Source organism: Thamnophis elegans, chromosome 5 (genome assembly GCF_009769535.1).
Source record: "Thamnophis elegans isolate rThaEle1 chromosome 5, rThaEle1.pri, whole genome shotgun sequence".
Lineage (NCBI taxonomy): Eukaryota > Metazoa > Chordata > Lepidosauria > Squamata > Colubridae > Thamnophis > Thamnophis elegans.
The window spans coordinates 41,075,420-41,101,687 of record NC_045545.1 but is presented as its reverse complement, the minus strand read 5'-3'; the positions used below and the strand labels follow the sequence as shown (position 1 = coordinate 41,101,687).

At 43.7% G+C, this 26,268-nt stretch overlaps 1 protein-coding gene across 1 annotated transcript in view; it reads left to right on the top strand.

The window, feature by feature from the left end:
• The first annotated feature begins 924 nt into the window (after positions 1-924).
• The window catches only part of ZSWIM5 (zinc finger SWIM-type containing 5), a 156,382-nt gene continuing 131,038 nt past the window's right edge, over positions 925-26,268 (top strand). The window contains exon 1 of the mRNA XM_032217476.1: positions 925-1,656. Within this exon, the coding sequence (XP_032073367.1) occupies positions 981-1,656 (676 nt within the window). The 5' untranslated portion in view covers positions 925-980. The remainder of the gene's footprint in view (positions 1,657-26,268) is intronic.

Sequence of the window (26,268 nt, the reverse complement as noted above, 5' to 3'; positions counted from 1 at the left end):
GTGATCGCTTGCTTTGTGGATTTCTGGTAAAACGGCAGGGTATTTAACTGTATTTACAACAGGGGGCCCCATGGAGTTCTGCTCTTTGAGAAGGCACTTTCTCCGTCTTAGACTTCAGTATGATTACTGGCTAAAAGATTGTTAATGCTCTGTCGTGACAAGCCACCAAAACGGATTCTGCGTGATGTGAATGGAGAAGGGAAAGCCGCGTTCGTACGACGGGAGACGCTTCACTATTCGACGCCTCGTTTCTAAAGTAGGGGGCTGGTGGAAAGTTCAAGCGCGTCTAACAGCCTTGGCACCAGCCAAGCGCTGCTTTAATCCTAGGCGAGAGACGCGACAAGCCAGAAATCTCCCGAAGAAAAAGTCGCTGCTGGAGCCAGGCGGGCATGCCCGTAGAGCCACCCGACTTATTCCCAGCCAGGACGCAGCCCACGTAGGACCGCGGCGAGGAGATTCCAGAGCAGAGCTCTGGGCGCGCCGCGAAGTAATTCCCCGTGAACATTGTCCCCGCGGCGATCTCGTTTCCCCGAATGCGAACAAAAGCATTCTCTTCTCCCTCTCCTCGCCCCCCCTTTGCGGTCGTTCAAACGCCAGGAACCCTGGGGAAAGGAAATCGCGCTCAGATTAAGAATGGGAAGCGCGGTGAGCGTGCAAAGTCAATTCGTGAATAGAGCGTTCACCCCCCCCCCTCCGCCCGCACCCACGCAGGTTGCAGACAGGAGCGAGTGATTTATTCGGGCAGGAGGCGAAATCGTAGCGGCAGGCGCCACGTGATCCCCCCTCCCCTGCCTCCCTCCCGCCGCGGGTCTCTGGGGCAGCTGCCCGCACCAGGGTGCCCGTCCACTCTCCCTCTCTCCCCCCCACTCCCCGCCACCGCCGCAGTCTCCTCCCTCTACCGCCCCCGCCCCCCCCCCGCGTTCGCAGGCGGGCGGACGGCAGGCAGGCACCGGCTGGAACTCAGTGGGTCGGACGCAGCCATGGCGGAGGGAGGCGAGGGAGAGGAGCTGCTCCGACCGCCGCTGCCCGCCGCGGGGTCGCCGGGCCCCAAGCGCCTGTGCTTGCGGGCGGTGGGGGCGGCGACGCTGCCCCGTTCCGGGGTCTACCCGGGAGGTCCCGTCGGAACGGCGGCGGCGGCGGGCGGAGGCGACGGCGGGACGCGCGGCTGCTGCCCCCCGGGCGGGGCGGGCACGGGGCCTGGCTGCGGGCCGGAGGGGGCGCTGCTGCCCCTGCTGCAACCCGAGTCGCTGCTGGACGCGGCAGCCAAGCGGGTGGCAGGCAGCTGGGCCTTCGAGCGGGTAGAGGGCCGCTTCCAGCGCATCCCGGAGCCCGTGCAGCGCCGCATCGTCTACTGGAGCTTCCCCCGCAGCGAGCGTCAGATCTGCATGTACTCCAGCTTTCAGGCCGGCCGACCCAGCGGCAACGGGGCATCTGGCAGCGCCTCAGGAGCCGCGGGCGGCGGCGGCGGCGGCACGAACTTGGGAGTCGGAGGAGAGGAGAACCCGGCGACCGTCCCTGGTCTAGCTGTTCCCTCGGGGGCGTCCGGGCCGGCCCCTCTGCCGACCGCCGCCAGCACCGCCATCTCCGAGGGACTCCCGTTCCGCAGAGGCATCCGCCTCCTGGAGACAGGCGCCGTGGATAACGTGCTGCAAGTGGGTGAGTGAATGCCCTCCCACGGAGGTCGCTTCTTCTGCCCTGTCATTCCCGATATCCTTTCCCTCCGCTTTCCTCTCCTGTTCTTTTTTCTGCCCTGTCTGCCTCCTCCTCCTCCTCCTCCCGTCTGCCCTTCCGCTGCCCTCCCGCCTGTCAAGTTCCATTCCGGTTTTGAATCTCGCCCTCCGCTGCCCTTCCCTTCCTACCTTTATTCCACCCTTGCGTTCTTCCTCTCTCCGCCCCTCACGCCCCCCCCCCCGTTTTATCGCCTTTTCTCCCGTACCTCTATGCTCCCAGATCCCGACCCCACAACACACACACATACACACACATACACACGCACACGCACGCGCACGCGCGCACACACCATCGCAGCCTTTTGTCTGCCCTTGTTTGTAATTTGACAGTAGTTCCCACCGCGGCCACCTCTTAGAGCTGAGGTTGCGGGGGTGGGGGGGGGGTGAATAGCAGGTTACGTGGAATGTGTTTTGTGGCAATTGAGAAAGGAGAGAGCTCTGTTATAATTATCGTTATTTCTGTAATCTTGCTGGTAATTGGGGGTGATGCCAATAGTTGAGAGGCAGACATTGGGGTGAAGTCTCCTAAAGCATTAGGCAGCTGCCAGTTGAGTGGCTGAACTAGACGGAGTTAATACACCTTTCACTCAAATGGTGTCTTGTAAGCATTGCTTTCTTGCCCTGAGGGGTAGCCAAAAGGCCAGATGAGGATAAGAAAAATATCATCACATAAAAAAGGCAATTTGGAAAACTGTGGAATCTAAACAGTAGGGTGGTGCTTTTAAAATGGAAGAAAAGACTGCTTTCTACCCAAAGAATTCTAACTTTCCTGGATTGCAACAAATAGTATTCCTTAGGAAAAAACAAAACTCTGACAAGTATCTGGTTAGTTCACATTTTACTATTCCCTTTCATTTAATGTAAAAAGATACAGCTTTCAGTACTGCATTTTATTATTCCATTGGAAATAAAAAAGACATGAATCCTTTGACTACCTTGACATTCTGCACAAAGTTCATCATTGCTAGGTTGATCAGAAGCTTATGAATGAAAACAAAGCGTCAATATGAAAGAAATATTTCTTTTAGTCTAACAGAAAATAATCTCATTTGCATAGTTAATGGAGATAAATGAAAGGAGTGTTCTCATCAAAACTGGTATCCTGCTATGATTTGTTTTGCAAATCTGAAATGTAAAGTTGTTTTGTACTCTGTCTACTGTCATTCATCAGCAGTAAGGTTAGCAAATTCATTTTTTTTGTCATTAAAAAAATCCCAATGCAATGAAGGAAAGGTACAGTGGTATAACCTAGATCTAATCCAAAGGACAAGAATATTATACATGGATTTCGGTACCATACTCTGATATAATTACATGGCAAAATGGTAAAGAGATTATTTTGTTAGATTTTTTTTTCCAACCTGGGCTTGTCCAGTTTTGATAATATATCCTTCAGTCACTTAAGATAATTAAGAAAGGATGAAATGAAACAATACACACAATAAAAGAAATGAGTCTTCATAAAGACTTCATTTGAGTCTTCCTCTAATAAAATATTTAATTGTCTACCCAGTTTGGCACCTCTACATGATAGAACATTTCATACTGAAGGAATAAAAAAGTATTAAATTTCTTATAAAGGAAGACATTAAGTTAGTAATACATTTGGTATTGGAATGTTGGGACTGGGAATTTTAGGTTTGATTTAATGTATATAAATTCAGTTGGAGTGATTTTTACATGATTTTCGTCACAATAATATGCACCACCAGATGGAATATTATGGGTAAACTATAAGTAGCTTATGCTCTTATTTATAAGAATCTTCAAGTCATCCTAAATGCTTTAGTATTCTGTTATCAATATTTGCTATAACAGTTTAAAAGTGCTTCCTCTAAAATGAGTTTTCTTAAAACATAGGGAGTAAGTAAAACAATTTATAAGAAACAAAAATCATTAGACACAAAAATGTATCTATCTAAATTGCAAAGACACATTTCTTAAATATGGAAAAGAAAATATTAAGTTTGTAAAGGAGTTTCACTAGTACAACCATGTTCAGTTTCAGTGTAATCAAATTACACAGGCCTGTTGATGCTTACACCCAAAGTATGGGCATTGTTACAATAACTTGGGCATTTTATAATTCCATGATTAGTACAAATACCTTGAGACTTGGAGATGGTAACAGAACTTCTTATTTTACTAGGTTCTGTATTAATAAATGTAAATTTTAAATGCAGTCTGGTATTTGTTAAATATTTTTAATGGATTACTCAGCAGTGTCAGTGATAGTTTACTTGTTGAACTATGAATCATGAATGTGTGCTTCATCTAGGTATATAGCCTATTGAGCCCAAGATACTAAAAAAAGGTTCTCCGTTTGCACTGATGTTCTATCTCAGTTTTTTAAAAAAAATTCCAAACCATATACTAATTCACAATAGGGTTGTAGAAAGAGATGAAAAATTGCTTATTTAATAGAGGAAGGAGTTAGTATCTATTTGCATAATAGTGTAAGCTGTTTGCCAAAAAGGGGCTGAGCAATAATTTAATAAAACAAACATGCTCTGAGGTGATAGATGTTTATTTTGTGCAGATGGTGGGGCATAACTTGTTCTGTAATTCTACAGGTACGCTTTTTAATGTAAAAAGAGGCATAATCCTAACCAGCAAAGAAATTTGTTAGGTTTAGGGATATTTGCACTGAAATTGGAAATTTGATGCTTGGATATACTATATGGGGTCATTATATTTTAATGGGGAAAATATCCTACCTATGAAATGTGTTCAGCTGCCAATTTATAATAAATACTATCTGTGGTTCTGCATTTCTTTATGTTGCTATACAACCAATGCATGTTTATGTCTCTTCATACCTGGTAAAATCATGTGAATACAAAAGAAATATTGTTTCAAAAGAATGTAGACATCTATAAAACAGATAGTTGTGTATTTGCGCTTAAGCAATAAAAAAATAATAGAGGTGGACAGGATAAAATGATTTTTGCATATAACCTTTTGGTACCTACCATTATCGACAGTTTATTGCTCTTTCATATTTGGAAAAGCAAACACTGTTTCATTTTAATGTAACTACAGTCACTAAATTGATATTTTATGTTCGGAAAGCTGTTGGACACAGGCATCTTTATCTTTTAATAAGCACCTAATAATACATATTTAATTTTGTGTAATAGTGGTAGTAGTATTTAAAAATTACTAGATGCATTAAAAATAAAAGTACACAGAACCTTAACATGAAACATTAATATCTGGTGGGATTTTCTGGAAATCTAAAACATGAGGATATTAATATTTAGTAAGCTAATTTTCATACTTTTTTCTGTACTTGTGTAAATGGGGACTATTTTTTTAAGGCAGATATGCCCAAACTTTGCAATGCTCAAGTAATAAGTACATTTGTGCCACCCCTATTAAGGATTCCATTTGGGTTAGGATTATTGGGCAAGGAATAAATATAGCATTTACTAAAAGATATGTAACTTTCATGACATATCCTTTGCTCAGGTTTACTTTTAGCAGCACTCCTAATATTTTTACCCATTTTGAAAGGTTAAGAATTTATAATAAAAGTTAAAAATACAGTACTGAAGTTTGATAACACAGAAATATCCATAGACACTCCAGAGAATACAGATATATTCTTACACATCATGTCATGTAAATGTGATAGGCAGTATAGAAATTTGATAAATAAATAAATGTCATGCTAGAAATCATGAGCTGGTGGGAAACCATTTGCCAATTGCAGTACTGCTGCAATTGACAGGTATTTTTGACAGATGGCTTAAGTAGATCCACATATTTAGCCCTCTGTCAAAACTTTCTCCAGACTTTGCTTGTCACTCTGATGGTATAAGCTTGCTGTGGCTTTAAAAATATTTTGCAGCTCATTTCTGAATTTCTCATGTTACTCCTGGAAGCAATGACCTACAATTTGAGAACCTCCATTCAATGAAGCTGTTGCTATGAGATAAAGTCAATTAGCTATTCAAAATATTAGAACAAACATATTTACATATTTAATGTAATATAGTTTGTCCTTCAGTGGCTAACTTTCAAGCTTAAAAGTTTGTATTGTATTGATTTTTGTTATACAGTTTATAGAATCATAATAAAGTTGGAAATTAAAACATCCCAGCTGGTTGAACACATCCAAAAAAGAGCTCATCATTTGAGTGGGTAATTAGCTCTAAACTGCTGTGATAGATTTTTTCCTCCTAACATTCAATTGGAAACTGCTTTCCTGGAACTTAAATCCATTATTCTGTGTCTGACTTTTTGGAACAAGAGAGAACACGTGGATCTTCTTCTATACGGTTGTATGTACCTGGGTACTTGTTGTGAAGCTCTGGGCCAAATTTGTATTATTATATACTGTATATCATATTTTATTCAAGTGCAAAGTAATGCATTTAAATGAAGCCCAATTTTATTTTGCACTTTGCAAGCAATGAAACTGGAAAGAGGAATGATGAGCAATTTTAAGGGATGGAGCAAATTTGCAGGAAGAAGTGGAACAGTTATGCCTAAAGCAGATCTAGAATTTGCTGTCTCCTGATTCCTAGGCTAGAACTGACAAAACTTAACCAAACTGACAAAATATGTTTTAATGCTGTGTCCTTTGCTTTATTGTTTGTTGTCTGCTGTATATCACCCAGAGTCACATTGTTTGAGTTGGGCAGCCTTATACATTCACTGAATCAATAAATAATGGGATGACCTATAGCTCTCTGGAAAGAGAGTCTATAATGCAGGGAAACTCTGTATTATAGACTCTCTGGAAAGAGCGTCTATAATGCAGGGAAAGTCTATAATGCAGGGAAAGGTAGGAGGAGAAGAAGGCAAACAGCAGGAAGTGGGATAACCTCCGTAAGAGTGGAAAGGAGATACCATTGGAAGTCCTGAAGGGCCAAGTTGTGGACAGGTCTATCTATGTGGTTGCTAAGAGGCAGCATCATCTTGATGACACATAATCAATCACTCAAATCAATTAATCAACTTTATGTCAAGTAGTCTTCAGAATGTTTTCTCCTTCACTCTTACCTTTCTAAAATCCTTTCCTTGTTTCTAGCATCGTTACATAAAGGAGAGAGGAATACTTTGGTAACTAGGTGCTCCGTCTAATAGTTCTGGTGGTCCAAGGGCTATATTGGATGTGTTGCAAGGTATCTGGGGAGGCATGCATTGTGACTGTGGCAAAGATTTTGCTTTTGCTTTTTCCTTTGTTTTCAAGGGGAGTTTGGTGAGATTTATTTTTCATTATTAAAATAAAAAGGTTTCTTTTTTGTTATTACATTGGGGTGTTTTATTATTGTTAAGCTTGGTTTAATGATTATGGTAGTATGTATTTCAAGCTCAAACAGTTGCAAATTCTGCTGCCAGTTTTCAACAACTGTAGCTGTAGAAATGTGCGGGCATTGCAAAAATATGGCTTCAAGGTACCCATTCAAAGATGAAGTCGTTGGTTCCTACATCTTGGTGATTTAAATGCTTGGCTTTCATGCCTTTTCATTCTCCAGTTCTCTGTGTTTCTTTCATAACTTGATTCAGAGCCTCTCTGTTCACACAGGGCTGCTTCGCACTTCGTGGCAAGCCATGCACAGCTGCAATTGTCTGCAGACAGAAAATGTGTTTTTCCTTTCAGCTATAAACTAGTCTCTGTCTCGTGAGGGACTGTTGCTAATACCTCTTGCCACAATCATTAGAAGACTTACAACGTTCACGTTCGAGAACCTCAGATTATGAGTCCCTCACAGGGAACAGATGGTTCTTGAGAGAGCAAGAGAGAAATAAGCATGATTCAGCATTGCAGTACTAGAGTACTAGTTGCAGTACTAGAGCAGTCAAAAATATGATACCTTTTTTCACATACTTTCAAAATGGGAAAGGTCTAGTATGCCTATTTTGTACATACTAAATGAATCTTTTTCTCTCCCCCCACTCCCTTATACTCTGTCCCGTCTGTTTCCCTCTTCTTCTCTCTCTCTCAATCTCTCTCTTACCCACACACTTGATTTGTTTGTTTGTTTATTTATTTCCCACCTTTATTATTTTTATAAATCAAGGCAGCGAACCCACACAATACTCCTTCCTCTTCCAATTTTCCTCACAACAACAACCCTGTGAGGTGAATTGGGATGAGAGAGAGTGACTGGTCCAAAGTCTCCCAGCCGGCATTCATGCCTAAGATAGAAGTAGAATTCACAATCTCCTGGTTTCTAGCCTGGTGCCTTAACCACGAGAACAAAGTGGTCTAGTATTTTTTAATTTAATAAGTATAAGATGTTATCATTTCTTTCCTGAAGCCAGTTGCCGTAATGAACATTCGAAGATGTGTGAGTTCCTTTAAAAGCAACGATCCCTGAATCAAAGAGTTTCATAAAAGAAATCTATGAGTGCAAAGTGCAAATGACATAAAAGAGGTTGAAAAAATGTGCAAACATCAATGATTATTGTTCTTCCACCTTTTTATTCCTTGAAAAGTACATATTCATTCACTGTTTCAAGAGCAATCAATCCTGAAGCCTTCTTCTGAGAGATAAAAAATGTTCATGTTTCTGTTTGTTCATGAATGTGCTGGATGTCAATATGCCACAATTAGTATTAGCATAGTGAGCATTTTAATCAATGCTGTCCTTGTAAACTAGAAATCAGAAAATAAAATAAAATGTGCATTTGTTTATTTATATTTGGGCTGGCACAATGGAGCCTGAGCAATTGTGTTAATCCACACTCAGCTGACGACATCCACAAGTCACATTTCTTGCCCCTAAAGGGAGTAAAAATGCTCATGTGCTTGATTAGCAGAGGTCAGGGTGGAATACTACAGACAGTTAGCATTGGGCAGCCTTAATTGCTTGGTCTCTGTACCTACGTTGCCTGTTTCAGTAGAATAAATGTCTAAATACTAAATGGGGCTTCAGAAACTATAGTAGAATGAACTGCACATCTGAATTTTAGACAGAGTGAAGAAAGAACTGTTCCCACTCATCTGTTCAAAACTTCACTCTGATTAGTAAGCAGTTCATTCTAATTTCTGACAGACTGTGTGTGGGGAAAAATTGAAAATATATACAAAATGATACGTTAAAATTTTACATACTTCTTAATTAAAATATAGAAACTAGAAAATATAATAGCATGTCACATGATGACACACTCTTTAAAGCTGTGCCTTCAAGTCAGTTTTGACTCCTGGTGATTCCTCACTGCACTTTTCAGAAGTGGTTTGTCATTGCCTTTTTCTCTGGTTGAGAGAGAATAGCTAGCTCAAAATTATCTGGTTTTATATCTAAGGCAAGACTAGAACTCTCAATCTCTCAATTTTTAGCCTTCTGCCTTAAACACTACACAAAACAAGCTCTAGATACAGTACTTACAAATTATAATATAATTTGCTAGTCACTGATCATTGATAATAGTGATTGATAATTTGTAAGCACTTAAAATTGTTTATTTTTAAAAATGTTACTTCAGTGTAAGAAAAATGAAACACAAAACATTACACGCAAAAACTATTTCGGTACTGAAGCCCTCTCTTTTCCATTTCTCCCTATTTTTTCCTTCTTCTGTGGATGTATTTTGAAGTTATTTAAACTTTAATTACAGACAGTTGTTTAGCTGTGAACAGCTTATATTCTGAGAGGCTGTTCGTAAGTCCATTTTATTTGTGAATGCAACCAAGTATAAAAAACATACACAGTACAGTAGTCTCTGAAAAATAGAAGTTAACATAAGTGAGGAAAATGTGGACAAAGCTTATTTAATAAAAAAATATTTTCACTTTTTAATGAAAATATGTCATGTTCTTTAATGTATGTTGCCTGAAAACATGGGACTTTCTCTTATCACTCTTACAGGAAAAGACAGCCCAATCCAAGATTTTTAGTTAATGTTGTTATATGCAAGGGGGACTTCCAAGAGGACAGGATCAAACCACTTATTCAAATCTTTCTGTATGCATTAAGTACAATTTGCCCCCAAAAGATATATGAAACTCTGACCTTTTTCCTGCCACAGCATATTTGAAATTTTCTTATTCTTGTGCTTGTTCTGTATTGTTTTGTATTATCTAGAGTTCTATTAAATGAATTTTCTCTTTGACCTTTATCTTGAAGAAAAACAGGCTAAGCCATTTGTAAAAGAAATGTTGCAGTCAGCAAAACTGTGCAAGGTTCTGGTTTCACATGGCAGATAGGCTGGGAGAATGTACTGTGGACTTTGCTTTAGGAGACAGTATCTACTAAAATTAACCTTTGTCAGATGCTAGAACAGACAAATAAATGCTGTTCCTTTTTCTTACCTTATTACACCTTTCTTCAAAGAATCCTCTATTGGTCCTTTTAATAAAACTGTTTTTGTGCATATTACTTAGAAGGTATCAATAAACATTACAAGGGATAGTACTTTTTTAAAACACAGTTTGAGCCTATGAATGTAAGCATTTTGCTGTGACAATATCAATATTTTTTTAAAAATGGCAAAAGCCTGCTTGTTGCAACTGTAGTATTTGAGTATAAAGGCTAGCAAAAGTATTTCAGTGATTGGATGGCATAATTTTTTAAAAATATGGGTCCAATTCTAAGACTATTCTGTATTTTCTTCTGCAGAACATAGTCACTAGATTCACTTTTAGCTTGAAGTCTAGAATCTAAATTAGTGCAAAAACAATGTTATCTTTGGCTATGAGATAAGTAGCTCTACATGGCCCCCATTCAAAATCCTAATTATTCTTCATTTCCTGTTGCTTATTTGCTTTCATTCAGCTAATAATCAATATTTTCCGAACTCTGCAGTACTTCTCATAAGAGTTAGGAATTTATGTAAACTGACAGGTTATAGTCTTGTTTAGTACTGAATACATTTTTCCCATTTAGTGTATTTGTATTCAATTCTGAGACTCTCAGCTATTGATTTAACATGAAATCTGATATGGAATTGACATGTCAATTCAGACTGCCTCTCCCTTATACATCACGCATGGTGCCCTACATTCACCACCTACAGCAATTAGAGGTAGGATGAAGGCAACAGTGTTTCCAGAATGGAGTGCCTAAAGTCATCCTTAGTCTGTCTCAGCATTGGTAGACAATTAAATACAGGTGGTGGCAATTGGCTGTATCTTGTGATCTTGGTCTGAGGGGTAGTGAGATCATACCCCTGTCGTGGTCAGACCACTGCCTACTGAGGCTTGACTTTCGGAGACCAAACCCCCACTGTAGGGAGGAGGAACCGACCAAATGGTTCCGCCCCAGGCGACTTATGGACCCCTTGAGGTTCCAGATGGAGCTTGGGGTTATTCCTGATACCCTCGCCCACAGTCCGGTGGAGACTCTGGTTGCTGCCTGGAACTCGGCAGCGACGGAGTCTCTTAACCGGATTGCGCCACTACGGCCGCTCCGGGGCAGTGGATCCAGGAGGCCCCCTTGGTTCAGCGAGGAACTCCGGGAGAGGAAGCGCCAGAAGAGACGCCTAGAGCACTTATGGAGATCCAATAAATCCGAATCGAACCGAACACTTCTAACATCTTGCATCAAGGAATACATCAGGGCAATCAGGACGGCGAAAAGAACTTATATTGCCACCTTGATTGCCTCCGCTGAGTCGCGCCCAGCCGCCCTGTTCAGGATAACCCGTTCCCTCCTAAATAGGAGGGATACGGGGGATCCCCTGCAGGGTAGGGCTGAGGATTACGTCCAGTTTCTAGCGGACAAAGTTGCTCGGTTTCGGTCGGACTTGGACTCCGATTCCGCAGATCCAGCCGAGGCACAAGGGGATAATCTGGTAGACCATCGCTGGGTTGAGTTTCAGGATGTTGCCCCTGAGGACGTGGACAAGGCCATGAGAGCTGTGAGTGCCTCCACATGTGTACTGGACCCGTGCCCCTCCTGGCTGGTTGCTAACAGCAGGGAGGTGACACGGGGCTGGATCCAGACGGTTGTTACCGCCTCCCTTCGGGAGGGGGTCTTTCCCCCCCGCACTTAAAGCGGCGGTGGTGAGACCCCTTCTGAAGAAACCATCTTTGGATCCAGCCGTTCTTAACAATTATCGTCCAGTCTCCAACCTCCCCTTTGTGGGGAAGGTTGTTGAGAAGGTGGTGGCCTTTCAGCTCCAACGGTCCTTGGAGGAAGCTAGTTATCTTGACCCATTCCAGTCCGGCTTCAGGCCTGGCTACAGCACAGAAACCGCTTTGGTCGCATTGACCGATGACCTCTGGAGAGCCAGGGACGGAGGCTACGCCTCCATCCTAGTTCTCCTTGACCTCTCAGCGGCTTTCGATACCATTGACCATGGTATCCTTCTGCGACGACTGCGGGAGGTGGGGGTGGGAGGCACTGTTTTGCCGTGGTTCTCCTCTTACCTCTCGGACAGGTCGCAGTCCCCCCTACTTTTCAACATCTACATGAAACCGCTGGGAGAGATCATTCGGCGGCACGGGATAAAATACCACCAGTATGCGGACGATACTCAGTTGTATCTGTCCGCCCCGTGCCAACTCAATGAAGCGGTGGACGTGATGAACCAGGGCCTTGAAGCTGTTAGGGACTGGATGAGGGCTAACAAACTCGTGCTCAACCCAGATAAGACCGAGTGGCTGTTGTGTTTCCCTCCCACTAATTCGGCAAGTATTCCATCTCTCAGGCTGGGGGGTCAAACACTACGCCCCTCAGACAGGGTCCGCAACTTGGGAGTCCTCCTGGACCCACAGCTGACTTTTGAACACCATTTGTCAGCTGTGACCAGGGGGGCATTTGCCCAGGTTCGCCTGGTGCACCAGTTGCGCCCCTACCTGAACCGGGAGGCTCTCACAACAGTCACTCGTGCCTTTGTGACCTCTAGGTTGGAATACTGCAATGTGCTCTACATGGGGCTGCCCTTGAAGAGTATTCGGCGACTTCAGCTAGTCCAGAATGCGGCCGCGCGAGCGATTGTGGGTGCACCTCGCTTCACCCACATAACACCTATCCTCCGCGAGCTGCACTGGCTACCTGTCGATCTCCGGGTACGCTTCAAGGTGCTACTTGTCACCCATAAAGCCCTTCATGGTAGTGGATCTGGGTACTTGAGAGACCGCCTACTGCCAATCACCTCCACTCGACCTATTAGATCCCATAGATTAGGCCTCCTCCGAGTCCCATCTGCCGGTCAATGTCGACTGGCAACCACGCAGAGGAGAGCCTTCTCGGTGGCAGCTCTGACCCTATGGAACGATCTCCCCGTGGAGATTCGTACCCTCACCACCCTCCAGACCTTCCGCACAGCCCTCAAAATCTGGCTCTCCCGTCTGGCCTGGGGCTAAAGACTGTAATCCACCCGAATGGTATGAATGTTGTGTTTTTTTTAATGACGTATTGTCCTACGTGTTAATGTTTGTTTCCCCCTCCCCTTTTTCGAGTTGTAAGCCGCCCTGAGTCCCCCCAGGGAAAAGGGCGGCATATAAATAAACTTCTCAAATCTCAAATCTTCTGGCAATAGTTAATGGACCATTCTCACTCAGGAAAAGAAGCTATATGGATTTGTTCTCTGGCCATGTTTTGGAGTGTTGTGAGAACCAATGCCATCATGAGCTCACAAGGCCATGAAACTTATGAAAAGGTCCACTAAGGGTTATTTCCCAGTGTAAGGTACTCATTCATCTCAGCTGTTTATTAATAAGGTATGGCAGGGGAAGCTTGCATTTTGTTTTGTTTTTTGATTGTCCTAGAGTTCTGCACTGACTATGGGCAGGAATTTGCACTGACTTATGCGTTGTTCTTTTGCATTGTTCCAGAACTTAATCATGGAGCCCACCAACTAAGTTAATTATGTCACATGAACAGTCATAAGGACAAGCAGCATATTTCAATTCTACTCTGACTAATTTAACTAGTGATTCAGGACATTTGGACATGTAGATTTACATGTTTTATTGTTTCTATTTCTCTTTTTCATAGACATACAAAAATACAGACACAGACACACATTTCTTATTTTGAGAACTATCAATCACTAATCTCAGCTAGTTCCATTAACTTCACCATCCATTCCAACGAACACCAGTTGTAAGTTTTTCCATCTCGATGCATACAAATTTTTTCCTGCAAGTCACTACCTACATATAAATACAAAGTCCCATTATTTTTCTCCATCTGGTTATCCAACATTTTCATTCTTTTGAATGTTAATTCAGGAATTATTACTATGATGTCCTGACAAATATTTAGAATATTTTTATAATTTTTGAAGTGTTAATTGCCTGTTCAAACTATTGAACAGTTTATAGTTTATAAAATAAACTATTTTAAGATCACAGACATTCCTAAAATAGCAGATACAATTTTGTTTTGCAGCTGAATAATCGAAACAAAAAAAGCATAAATGTATGGATTTTCTAATCAATATTCAGACTGCAACAAGACTGAATATTGTGGAGTATACTAATCAATCCTATGGTGACAGGACTCTTTGAAAATAAATGGTAAATTCAAATTCAGATATGACGCCTTTCTTTTGCATATAGCATTGCTTTCCACAAAATCTCGGAGATTACTATCTGTATAGATTCTTGAGCATAAAAGATTTAGCAGCCATAGTGAGCTTTTCCACAAAGTAATTCTGCATTGCACTAAATAATATGACATTAGAAATGCTCCCTGAAATTTTCTGTGATCACTGTCATTGCATGCATGAAAATTCACTGCCAAGAGCTAACCATTCATTTTGAAAATACATTCCTTATCTTACCTAGAACCTGCTATTAAATTGATTGATAGACCATCAACTGCATAGCTTCCTATTCTTGTAATGCTGTAAAAATAATTTCTGTAATGAATCTTAAAATATTACTCAAATAAAGGGATAGAAATAATTTGCTTGTGGCATTACATCAGTGGCTATTTCACAAGTGCCAATTAAAAAAAAAGGTTATTTACAATTAATTGGTCAGCCATTGGTCAATCAGTATTTTTACTATCCAATGTGCTACCGCGTGATTAATTTAAATGAAGTTGTATTGTTAGTTTAATAATCTGCAATTATAGAGAAAATGGGCCACTTAAGGAATAAAAGACAATACAGTATCGTTCTTTTTCATGCAGTTGCCATTGCTTGATTCAAATTATTTTGTACTATCTTGTGGTCTGTAGCAGACTCTCCTAAAATGTTCTCACTTCACAGAAGTCACAACAATATTCTTTGTAATATGACTATCGAACTATTATTTTCTAAAAAATAGATTTTTAGGTCCTAAAAAATATGGTATCATTTCCAGCAAAACTTCATGTTTTCTCCACAGCTACATATAGTCCTTGCTTAAAGGTAAAGGTTCTCCTTGCACCTTTGCCTAGAGTCCTTGCTTAATGATTGCCTATTTAGCAACTGCTGAAAGTTATGATTCGGTTGGAAAATAAACTTTATTACTGATCCTCACACTTACTATTATTGCAGCATCCTCATAGATACTTAATTGAGATTCAGGCACTTTGCAAACAGTGGGCATTTATGACTGTTGCAGCGCCACAAGTTGCAATTTTGCTTAATGTGTCGTCTAGCTATTGAGTTGCTGGTCTCAGTTGTGTTTGTTAAGCAAGGGTTACTTGCCTTATAATTGGTTACTCTTTGAGGGAGAGTTTTTAAAAAAAATGTATTTGTGCTTTCGAAGACCGTTGTCGTATGCATATTTAGACATTTGCAGAATGGTGGGAGGGTGCACATAACAACGTGACATTACAGTACAAATCATGTGACTTACATATTTACACCCCAAGTTTGAACCTGATACAAAAGACTGACGGTTGCATCATGACATCACAATGGACATTTCATCATTTTGGTATCATTGCAATTTGTGTGGGAGGCCTGTGTGCGCTAATATACATAGCATACATGAAATTATTATTTTCCTCACCCCAAATTCCCCTTAAAATACATGTGGGCTGTCTCGATTTGAATATACTGAATATGGAACACATAGCAAACATTACAAGTAGCCTTGGGGAAATGTTTTTGAATTTGTATGTAACATATGTATTGATATTTATAATTAACCTTTGGGTAATGAAAGGATGTTGTGAAAGTAAACAACACCATAATGTTTGCTAACTAACAAACAAACCCAAAACATTTAATTAGCCAGTACTGTATACTTGAAAGCAACAATGAATTGTTTTGAAAGACATATGCTTGGTAAAACAGCTAAAGACACATATAGCACCTCCACTATTGGGGTTGTATCTAGATTTGACACTTATTTGACCATTCAGTGTTTCCAGAAAAAGCAATCGTTCTGCTTATTGTCTGAATTTTTGTATCAATGTAGACAATGTCAACTTTGGTTTTAAGTTTAAATTTAATTCATAGAACAGTATTAAGGAGGAAGAATGAACTTTTTATTTGCTTAACCTTTTTCCTATAGTTATTCCAGTTTCATTCATATTTGCAGTGATGGCGAACTTTTTCACCTCGGGTGCCAAAAGCACGAGCTCACATACCATTGCCATAATTTAATGCCCCCTGAGCCGTGACCCCTGCACATGCACACGTGACTTTACCCTACACTGCCCCGCACATACGCACAGCTTTCTAGGAGCCTAGGGAGTCCGAAAACGGCCTCCACTGCCCCCCCCGGGAGGCCCTTCGAAGGCTGGAAATGGCCCAATTTCCGACTTCCGGTGGGCCCAGGAAATCCATTTTTTGCCCTCCCTGGCTCCAGAGGCTTTCTAGGAGCCGGGAAAGGGTGAAAACGGACTCCCCCACCCCTTGGATGCCCTCCGGAGGCCGGAAACCGCCCATTTTCTAACTTCCAGTTTGCACATTGGAGAGAAGCCTCCGGAGGGAGAAAAATGGCCTAATAAGCAAACCGGAAGTCCATTCCCAAATTTCTGGTTTGTTTTAGGGTTTAGTTTTATGTTTATTGGATGCTCCAAAGGATATTAAATAAGAAATGGGTTTAACTTTCTATATGTTAAAAATCTAGTACTAGAAAGTGGATATGGGCATATATTTTGGGCTTGTTTTATAGTTATACCGTATACCGTAATATTAATAAATTTTAAAGGTATTATTGTGTTATTAAACTCCATATTGAAAATATTGAAAATCACTATTATTTTGTGATGTCACAAATAGAGATGCTGATTTGTATATTGTCAAAAAACCCTCACACATAAAAAGTGCTTTAACAAAAAAGTGATAAAATAAATAAAAAAGAAAATATATATCATAGCAATAAACACTTAAAATTCTATATATATTTGTCTAATGCAAACATTGAAATACATATATATTTCTAATACATTTACAGTATATGAGTATCTGTGATGAACATAGCTGCTTTCCTTGTTTATATATTAAAGGAATTAACAAACTGAATAACTATCCCCACCATAGGATATTGAGACATCCCAGATACAGGTTTTGCAAAATACATCTGTTCTGAGTTGCTGTCACTTGTGTAGTTTCATTATATTTCTTTTTAAGCATAGAGCAACAGTAAAATGTTTTGGAAAATATGAACCGTTCTGTATTGAAAAACCTCTGGATCCCTCTATTTTGGAAAGAAGAGACTGTTTTGTATCAGAAAAACATTGGTCTTCAGCAAGTAGTTTTGGAAAATAAATGTTTTTTTATCAGAAAGTACTGGTTTGTAGTAATAAACAAGTTCTGGAAATAATACTAAACTTTTAGACTTATTGCTCTATATCTACCTAGGGAGAGGGATAAACATAACCACACTTTGCATACTTATGGCCAGTACTGTTTTGAAGCCCACTCATACCAGTTCAGAACAGGCTCATTGTTATATTTTCTGTGAATTGGTTGAGAGCAGAGCAGAACCGTGCCACCTAATGAGCTGGTTAGTTGTTTGGTGGCTAGTGGCATGTATGGAGGTGGCAATTGAGTCGGCAGAGCCAGTTGTTATATATTTATCAGCACACTTCTGCTTAAGGCCAGAACCTCAATAATAATTGCTACAAGCCATTCTTACGTTCTATGTTTCAGCCTCTTGTCAATTTTCCTGACTCAGTAGAGACAGCATCCCTGTGTGGGTTATTCTCACGTACCAACCAATAGAACTGAGTCTGCAAAATTTAAGTCCCACCTCTTCCTGCTGAGATCCCCAGCTTTTGTGACTCACTACCACTGAAAATTAGATGTGCTTTTAGATCTATCCCTGAATATTGTCCTAATTTCTTACCTTTTCTTGACCTTTTAGTCTTAAATTTCCCTTTATTCCTTCCCCTTAGGTTCCCTTTAGATCCTCCCTTTGTTGGATCCCTGGAGGCCACCTGGCTTCCTTAGGAAGCGGCTGCAGATGCCCCGTAAGCGATCAAGAGGGCCCTGGGGGTGTTTTAAGTGCCGCAGAAGAGTGAGGAAGCTGTGATCGGCTTCCTTGTGCTTTTCGGAGTGTCCGGAGCTGCTGTTGGCTCCAGGGAGTGCAGGCACGTGGCACCAGGCATTTGGAGGCAAGGAGAGGCTTCTCCTTGCCTGTTTAAACCTCCGGAGCATTTTCTAGCTCTGGGGAGTGTGGCGGCTGACATTTTTGTTGCCAAACAACTGGCGGCCACCATTTTGGATTTGGGGGGGGCAGTCACCATTTTGACTGCCAAACAGGTGGTGGCTGCCATTTTGAAAACGGTCATAAGTGCGAAATGGTTGCTAATTGCGGGACATTTGGTCGCCAGTGGGGCAGGAATTTCAGTAACCACTCCAACAGTCTCCCTCTAGGCCACTGCAGGATAGGAGCCCCTGTTGAGTCAGCCTAGAACTCTAGTAAAGACAGTTCGAAATTGGGGCCAACTGAATCTGCTCCTTCAGCAAGGAGCTGGCTGCCTTGCCTCCCTAAGGGTTGAGGCTTTTGGCACAGGGACCAGTGGGTCTCTGGTTGTGGGCAAGAGACAGGCCCAGGCGTGCCTGTCTAGAAGGGCCATTATCTGCTCTCATTTACTCAGAAGCCAGGCCCTGGTGTGCCCTTAATTGGGATATCCACCTCCATGTATTAACCTTAAGTAGCTAATCAGATAGTATACAGAAATGGAAGGAGGTGCAAGAGAGGCCTCATCCCCTTTGTTGGATGACCCTCTGGAAGGCCCATCCACCCTTCACCTAACCAGCAGAAGCAAGTCCCCTCCCCCCTAGAAGGGAGGTTGAACAAAGGGTAAGTCAAAGGCCAAGCAGAGAGCAGAACTCAGGAGGCAAAAGGCCATAGACAAGCTATTTGCCAAAGCCCAGAAGAGGCACAGAAACAGTCGGAGGCAGTGATCTAGGCGGTGGCGGTTCCATCTCCTTGTGAGACTCCTGCACCGGCTGAGGCCCCAGACCCTGAAGATGCTCTGTCTACAGACAGTGAGAGTTCTGGAATAGAGGACCTAGAAACGGAGGAGGCCACTCATCCCTCTGCCCCGGAAGGAATGGACAACCCAGGGGCTGCAGGTTCTGCCATCTCTCCTACGGCATGGGTTAGCTGCCGGCCTGTGTAGTGATACTTCCCTTCCTCATATGGCGGCCATCATTACTGAGGCCATTAGACAGGGTCTTGCAGCAGGCCTCCAACAAAAGGCCGCCTCTGCCTCCCAAAAGCATAAGAAATATAGTAAGAGGACAATGTCAGCGGGACAATCAAGGGCGGCCCCGGCTCAGGAGAAACAGCCCCAGGGGTCTTCGGACAGTTCCTCCTCTTCGGAGGATGGGGAGGACCAGGCCCTTCAGGATTGTGAGCTTTCGGATGACGAGGATTCAGATCAGGAACAGACCCCCTTGCTGGGCTCTTCAAGCCTGCTATGTTCGGGTCCTTTTTAATTAAAGCTCAGAAAATAGCCAACCTAGAAGCAGCTCAGGCCACTAAGTCCCCGGCGACCAAAAGGGATTTAGTTGGACTGGTGTTCACCAAACCCATTGTGCAGAAGGAGGTAGTTCCTTCCCCCCTTTTTTTCCTGGACGTAGTCTAACAGCAATGGAAGTCCCCAGGGTCGGGCCCTTTTCCCTACACTCAGGACAAACGCTTCTACAATATTGGGCCTGATTTAGCCAAGGCTTTGGAGGTCCCCTTGGTGGACGCTCCGATAGCGGCATTGTCCTCGCCCAATGTGGCTCCAAACAATCCGGAAGATGCCCTGAAGGCTGAGAATAGAAGGGCGAAGCACGTCCTCATTAAGGGTTACCAATCAGCCACCTGGTCGATTAGAGCGGCTATGGCATCATCCTTTAACAGGACTGCTCTCCTGTGGCTCCAACAGTTGAGGGATAGGATTCCGGTCTCAGATTCGAGGTCCCACTAGGACCTCAATAAGCTGAAGGTGGCCCTGCAATTCTTGGCTGATGCCTCCATTAATGCAGCTAGGTTCACGGCCAAATCAGTGGGGTCGGCTATAGCAGCCAGGTGTCTATTATGGTTGCGGCCTTGGCAAGCCGACACCAAAAACAAGTGGTGTCTGGCCTCTGAACCGTTCGCAGGGGTTAAGCTATTTGGGGCTCCCCTTGAACCCAGACTCATAGAATCCAAAGATAAAAGGAAAATTCTTCCCTCCGTGTTTCTCAGGACTGAGAATTGGACTGCACCGTATCGTTGTAGGTCATCCTTTCAGAACCCGGACGGGGAATACAGGTTCTCCCGTCCAGCCAGCCAGTATTCAGGACATCAGGGTCCCCAACAGCAACAGGACAGAATGGGTAGGGGTTACCAATGATTCCCCCCTTCCAGGAGATCGTACCGAGGTTCAGGAAACTCTCCTCCCTTCCGCAGGCGAAAGTGACTGCGAAAGGAACCTTCCCATTGGTTGTTTGGTCTTCTTTGCCGATCAATGGGAGGAGGTAACAACGGACGCCTGGGTCAGAGAAATGGTGAGAATAGGTCTCTCCCTAGAGTTTCTCTCCTAACACACACCCCGACGCATTTCTGCCCCTGTATCTCGGGATCGTGAAAAGAGGCATCTGGTAGATACCTCTTGGACATACAGGCCATCTGACTGGTTCCAGTGGACCAACAGGGGCTTTGCTCCCTCCTGTTCATTGTCCCGAAGGTGTCAGGGGGCTGGAGAGCAATCCTCGACCTCAAGGCCTTGAACTGCCACATTGTATACTGGCGGTTCAAGATGCATTCATTACTGACCATCCTAGAGGGCGTCTGGAGGGGCGACTTCCTCACCTCGATAGATCTGACAGAGGCCTACCTCCATGTCCCAATCCGTCTCGAACATCAACAGTTCCAACGATTTTGTTATCGGGGGCACCATTACCAGTATCAAGCCCTCCCATTCCGTGTTTCGTCAGCGCCCAAGATGTTTACCAAATTGCTGGCAATCTTGGAGGCCCACCTAAGTGCCCAGCCCATTCGAATTATGTGCTACCTGGGCAACATTCTCTTGTTGTCCAAGTCCCCAGAACAGGCCTGCAGGGATCTGCGGGACACTGTATGCGTTCTGGAAACTCACGGCTTGTCAATAAACCTTTCAAGGAGCCATCTAGTTCCAACCACATGCATAATTCATCTGGGAGCACTCATATATACCCACCAGGGTCAGGTCTTCTTATCAAGGGAATGACAGCAAGGTCTCCTGGAGTTAGCACAGTTGGTCGGGAGGAGGAACTGGGTACAGCTACTTCAGCTGTCCCAGCTGCTAGGCAAGATGGTCTCATGTTTTGCAATAGTGCCCTGGTCCAGGCTCCACAGCAGGCCACTCCAATGGTTGCTCCCTCCCTTTCAAAAGGACAACAGCAGCTGCTCCATAGTTCAAATCATGTTGACCCCCAAGGGCCGCAGGTCTCTGAATTGGTGGTCTTCTCTGGCCAAAATGCAAGGGTGCCTGTTCCGGGAGCCTCATCAAATAACAATGATCATTGATGCCAGCCTGACAGGATGGGGAGCCTATTCCAGATCGGAGGTGGCACAGGGCCAGTGACTTCCTCGGAGCAACAACCGACAATCAACTTCCTGGAGCTGCGGGTGATCCATATGCGGCTGTTACATTTCCACTCATTGGTGGCAGGCAGACACATTAGTCCTGACAGACAACAGGACGGTAAAAGCCCATGTCAGCAGGCAGTGTGGCACTGATTGATGAAGGAGGCCCAGCCGCTGCTGACATGGGCAGAGGAACACCTCCTCTCCATTCGGGCCGAATACATCACAGGCACCGACAACATCACGGTGGATTGGCTGAGCCGGTCGCAAGTGGATCAGGCTGAGTGGGAACTCCATCCTACCCATTTCCGGGAGATCACCAGGTGGTTCAGAACTCCAGTGGCCAACCTCTTCGCCACCACCAGCAACAAGAAGGTTCCTCGGTTTTATGCCAGGTACGTGTCTCTGGGCGCAGAGGGAAGCGATGCCCTATGATGTTACTGGTTGCTGGGCCTTCTTTATGCCTTCCTGCCATTTCCCATGAGCCAGAGAGTCATGCTGGAAGAGCGGACAGATACCCCTGGCTCACCACTGGCCATGACACTCGTGGTTCGGGATCTCCTGTCCCTATTGGTCACTCCTCCGTGGAGGGTCCCCCCTCCAGGACCTCTCTACAGCAGGGAGCCATGACGCATCCGGATCCACAGTGGGTCAAGTTGACCACATGGCGGCTGAGCAGCGCTCAATGACAGCAGAGGGTCTTTCACTGGAAGTCATTTGGATAATTCAAGCAGCTATCCACTATTCAAATCTATGACGCCACTTGAAAGGCCTTCTGCACCTGGTGCAGGTCCAAAGGGGTGGTCCCGCTCCAGGCACAGATGTGCCACATCCTTGAATTCTTGCAGAGTGGGTTGATTGCTGATTTGGCTCCCAACACCATTTGGCATCAGGTTGCGGCCCTTTCTTCTGTCCTGTGCTCCGGCTTTGACAGATCACTGGCCACTGATCCACTCATTCAGCAATTCCTGAAAGATGCCTCCAACTTGCGCCCTCCTACCATACATCGTTACCCGTCCTGGGAACTGCTACTCATCCTTCAGGCACTCACCCAGGCTCCATTCGAGCCATTGCAAGACACAACTCTTCTCTACATGTCTCAAAAAGTTCTATTTCTAGTAGCCATCACATCTGCTCGCCGGATTTCGGAACTGGTGGCTCTTTCCATTCAACAGGACTTGTGCACCTTCTATGCAGACAGGGTGGTTCTCAGGGTAGATCTGGCATTTATCCCCAAGGTGAACTCTATCTTTTATCGTGCACAGAAGTTGGTTCTCTCCAACTTCTGCCCACAGCCGGTCCATCACCTTGAACACAGCTGGCACACCCTAGCCGTCCGTTGAGCCTTGAAAATCTACTTACGTAGAAAATCATCATTACATTGTACAGAAGCCCTGTTTGTGTCATTTAAACCAGAATCTATGGGTCTCAGAGCATCGTCTCCCTCCTTGGGGAGGTGGATCAGGGCATGCATTGCAAAGGTGGATTCATCTCAGGGTCAGTCCGTGCCAGGTAACATTACAGAACACACTATGCTTAGCGCAGCCGCTATGGCTGCCTGGGATACACTGGCAGCATTGCATGAGTTTTGTACGGCGGCCACATGGTCGTCTCTGTCCAGCTTTATTAGGCATTACAGGATTGACAACTACGTATCGGCGGCACTGTTCCCTCTAAGGTGCGCGGCTGCGTGGCCGCGCACGTGGCAAGAAAACACCGTGCAGCCATTTCTAACCGCGTGCAGTGATTTCTGTCACAGGCAGAAGGGGAATATCTGCTGCTGCCTCCTCCTCCTCCAACAGCACTTCCGGATTTACCGCCCGACACAGCTGAGGTGAAGCCGCCAAAGCTCCCGTGGCAGTGGTGCCTCTCCCTCCATGCGGAGCACCTGAGCTGGCCCCCGCATTATCCCTCCCCCTTCCTCCTCCGCCGTGCTTTTGAGGAGCCATGAGGCCGCGGGACCTAGTAGGAAGGCGGCAGAGAGGGCAGGAGCAGGAAAAAAAGACCTCATGGCTTCTCAAATGCACGGTGGAGGCGGCGGCAGAGGTAACCCAGAGGACAGCTGAGGTGCTCCGAGGGGAGGGGGAGGCACCGCCACCGCTGCCATGGGCGGGGGCGCCTGCGGGAGCTTTGACTGCTTCACTTCGGCTGCAGCGCTGGGCAGAAAATGTGTTGGTGATGTTGGAGGAGGAGGAGGAGGCGGGGGCTCGTTGGCATCTTCAGCGGCAGCCCTGCCCCCTGTGAAAAAATACAAAGATGGAGCAGATCCACGCAGATGACGTTGCTGCAACATGACTGGAGGAGGAATTCTGGGAGTTGAAGTCCACAAGTCTTAAAGCTGTCAGGTTTGAAGACCCCTGGGTTTTTTTTTCCCTAAAGGGTTAGGGATGCAAGGGTCTTGTAACTTGACAGCTTTAAGACTTGCATGCTTCAATGCCAGAGTTTCTGAGCCAACATGACTGGAGGAGGAATTCTGGGAGTTGAAGTCCACAAATCTTAAAGCTGTCAGGTTTGAAGACCCCTGGGATTTTTTTTTCTAAAGGGTTATGGGTGCAAGGATCTTGTAACAACAGCTTTAAGACTTGTGTGCTTCAAATGCCAGACTTTTGGTTGCTAAGCAGGACCGTTGTTAAGTGATACTGATATTATATAACACTTTTAATTAAGCGGGTACCTTGAATAAACATAACTTTGAGTTTCAAATAATACTGATTTCGTTGTTGTCTTAGGTGACATCTGTGAAAAAAATTCAGGTGCTCAGGCATGAAAATATGCCGCTCAAACACTATACTTTTCTGCTCACACTGAAAAAAAATTAGAGGGAACATTGATTGGCGGATGTGGCCTTTGGGAGAAGAGTCTTACAGCAGGTCAGGGTTAGTCAAGGGGATTCGTCCCAGACAGTTTCTCTCCTGTGATGCTGGACAAGCTCTGGTATGTCCCACACAGGGATGTTGTCTCCACTGAGTCAGGAAAATGTAGTGTTGGCTTACCTGATATGCTCATTTTCTGAAGAAGTGGAGACAGCATCCAGCCCACACTTGAGGTCCGGTCCGTTATTCTGGGGAGATCATTTTTTTGTTCAAGCACGTCTGTCTGCATATTAGTTTCGTCAAAAAAGCTGGGGATCTCAGCAGGAAGAGGCAGGACTTAAACTTTGCAGACAGTTCTATTGGTTGGTACATGAGAATAACCCACACAGGGATGCTGTCTCACTTCTTCAGAAAATGAGCGTATGAGGTAAGCCAGCTCTACATTCTGACTAGTTACGCTTCAGGTGCATGTTTGACGTGCTGATCAGAGAAGCAAACTGGAAGCAGTTTCATGACAAAATGTCATTTGTGATGGCCTGCGGCTCCTCAGGCTTCTTTAATGCCACTACAACAATCTTCAGGGAAGATTCAAGGTACTAGCCTGAGATTTTCTGGAACATGTTTTTGGGGCAGGATGAACTGCCCCAAATCATAATTGCCCAAACAATTATAGTTAGCAGACATGACACAGGGAAACAAGAATGTGTTATTTTGTGGCTTTTGGCAATTACAAAATATTACTTAGCATAGAGTGACATCCTACTACTATACACATCGTATGGCAGAGATCAAAGAAAGTGTAAATTATAAACTGGAAACTGTGTTTGTGGATTGACATTGAGATTCTGTTTGCCCAAAGCTAGTTTATATCCCATCCTGCCAGCATTTGCTTTTTTTTGAATGTTTAAATTACTGAAATATAAAGGAAACCTCTATTAGAATGATAGGCCAACTGTTCTAGCTCTATATACAGTGTTTGAATGAAGTAGTATTTTTCCTGACATAGAACTTCAGAAGCATTGTTGTCTTGAGATAGAAGTTTGCCCCTTGATGTCAATAGTATTTGTATTAACTGTAAAAAAATGGAATTTAAATAACTTCTTGTGTGTTGAAGAGCACTCCTGGAGGTATTATCTACCAAAAAGATATTTAAGACATCAAAATGGTATCTCTGTTGATATCTGACAAGTATGCAGTGTTTAAATTCTGGGTGTTGAAAAGAAAACTTAATTTTAGTGCTGAATAATTTTTAAAAGATTTTCTGCATTTGAAGCTACTTCATAATCTGCATCAAGAGAGAATCTTGCGAAGTACAAAGCGAAATATATCCAAGGCCCCCTTATCTGCACATGATAAATTACCATTGTTTAGGAAAGACACTCCAGGGACTAGAGAATTTAATTACATAAGGGTTATGAATATGCATGTAAATTAGACAAGGTCAAGCTAAAGTAGCTCTACTGTAACTGAAGGATTCTTTTAACCTTAAATGGGCTTTAAAAGAATATTTTTTTTAAAAAAAACATCTGCGTATAAAAACCAGTAAGCATCCTTTTCTGTTTTGTCAGCCTTGATAACTTGACAACAAATAATAGCGAATCATTTGTTGACAGCCTGTAAAGATGGCACACTTGATCCTTTTTTCTGTTATCTTGGCTCTAATGAATCTTGACAACAAACACTAGGGTAGAAATTGTGGTTACACTGACCCAGATAAAGGATTGGGAAAGCAGGGAGGAGGTGTTTTTATTGTGCCTGAAATAGAAGGGATAACACAAGCTAATGAAAGATTGGACAGATTTCTGCCTGCTTACATTCTGTGATTAGGCCATATGCAAACAACATGTATTTTATATTTAAACGATTATTGAAGAATTCATAT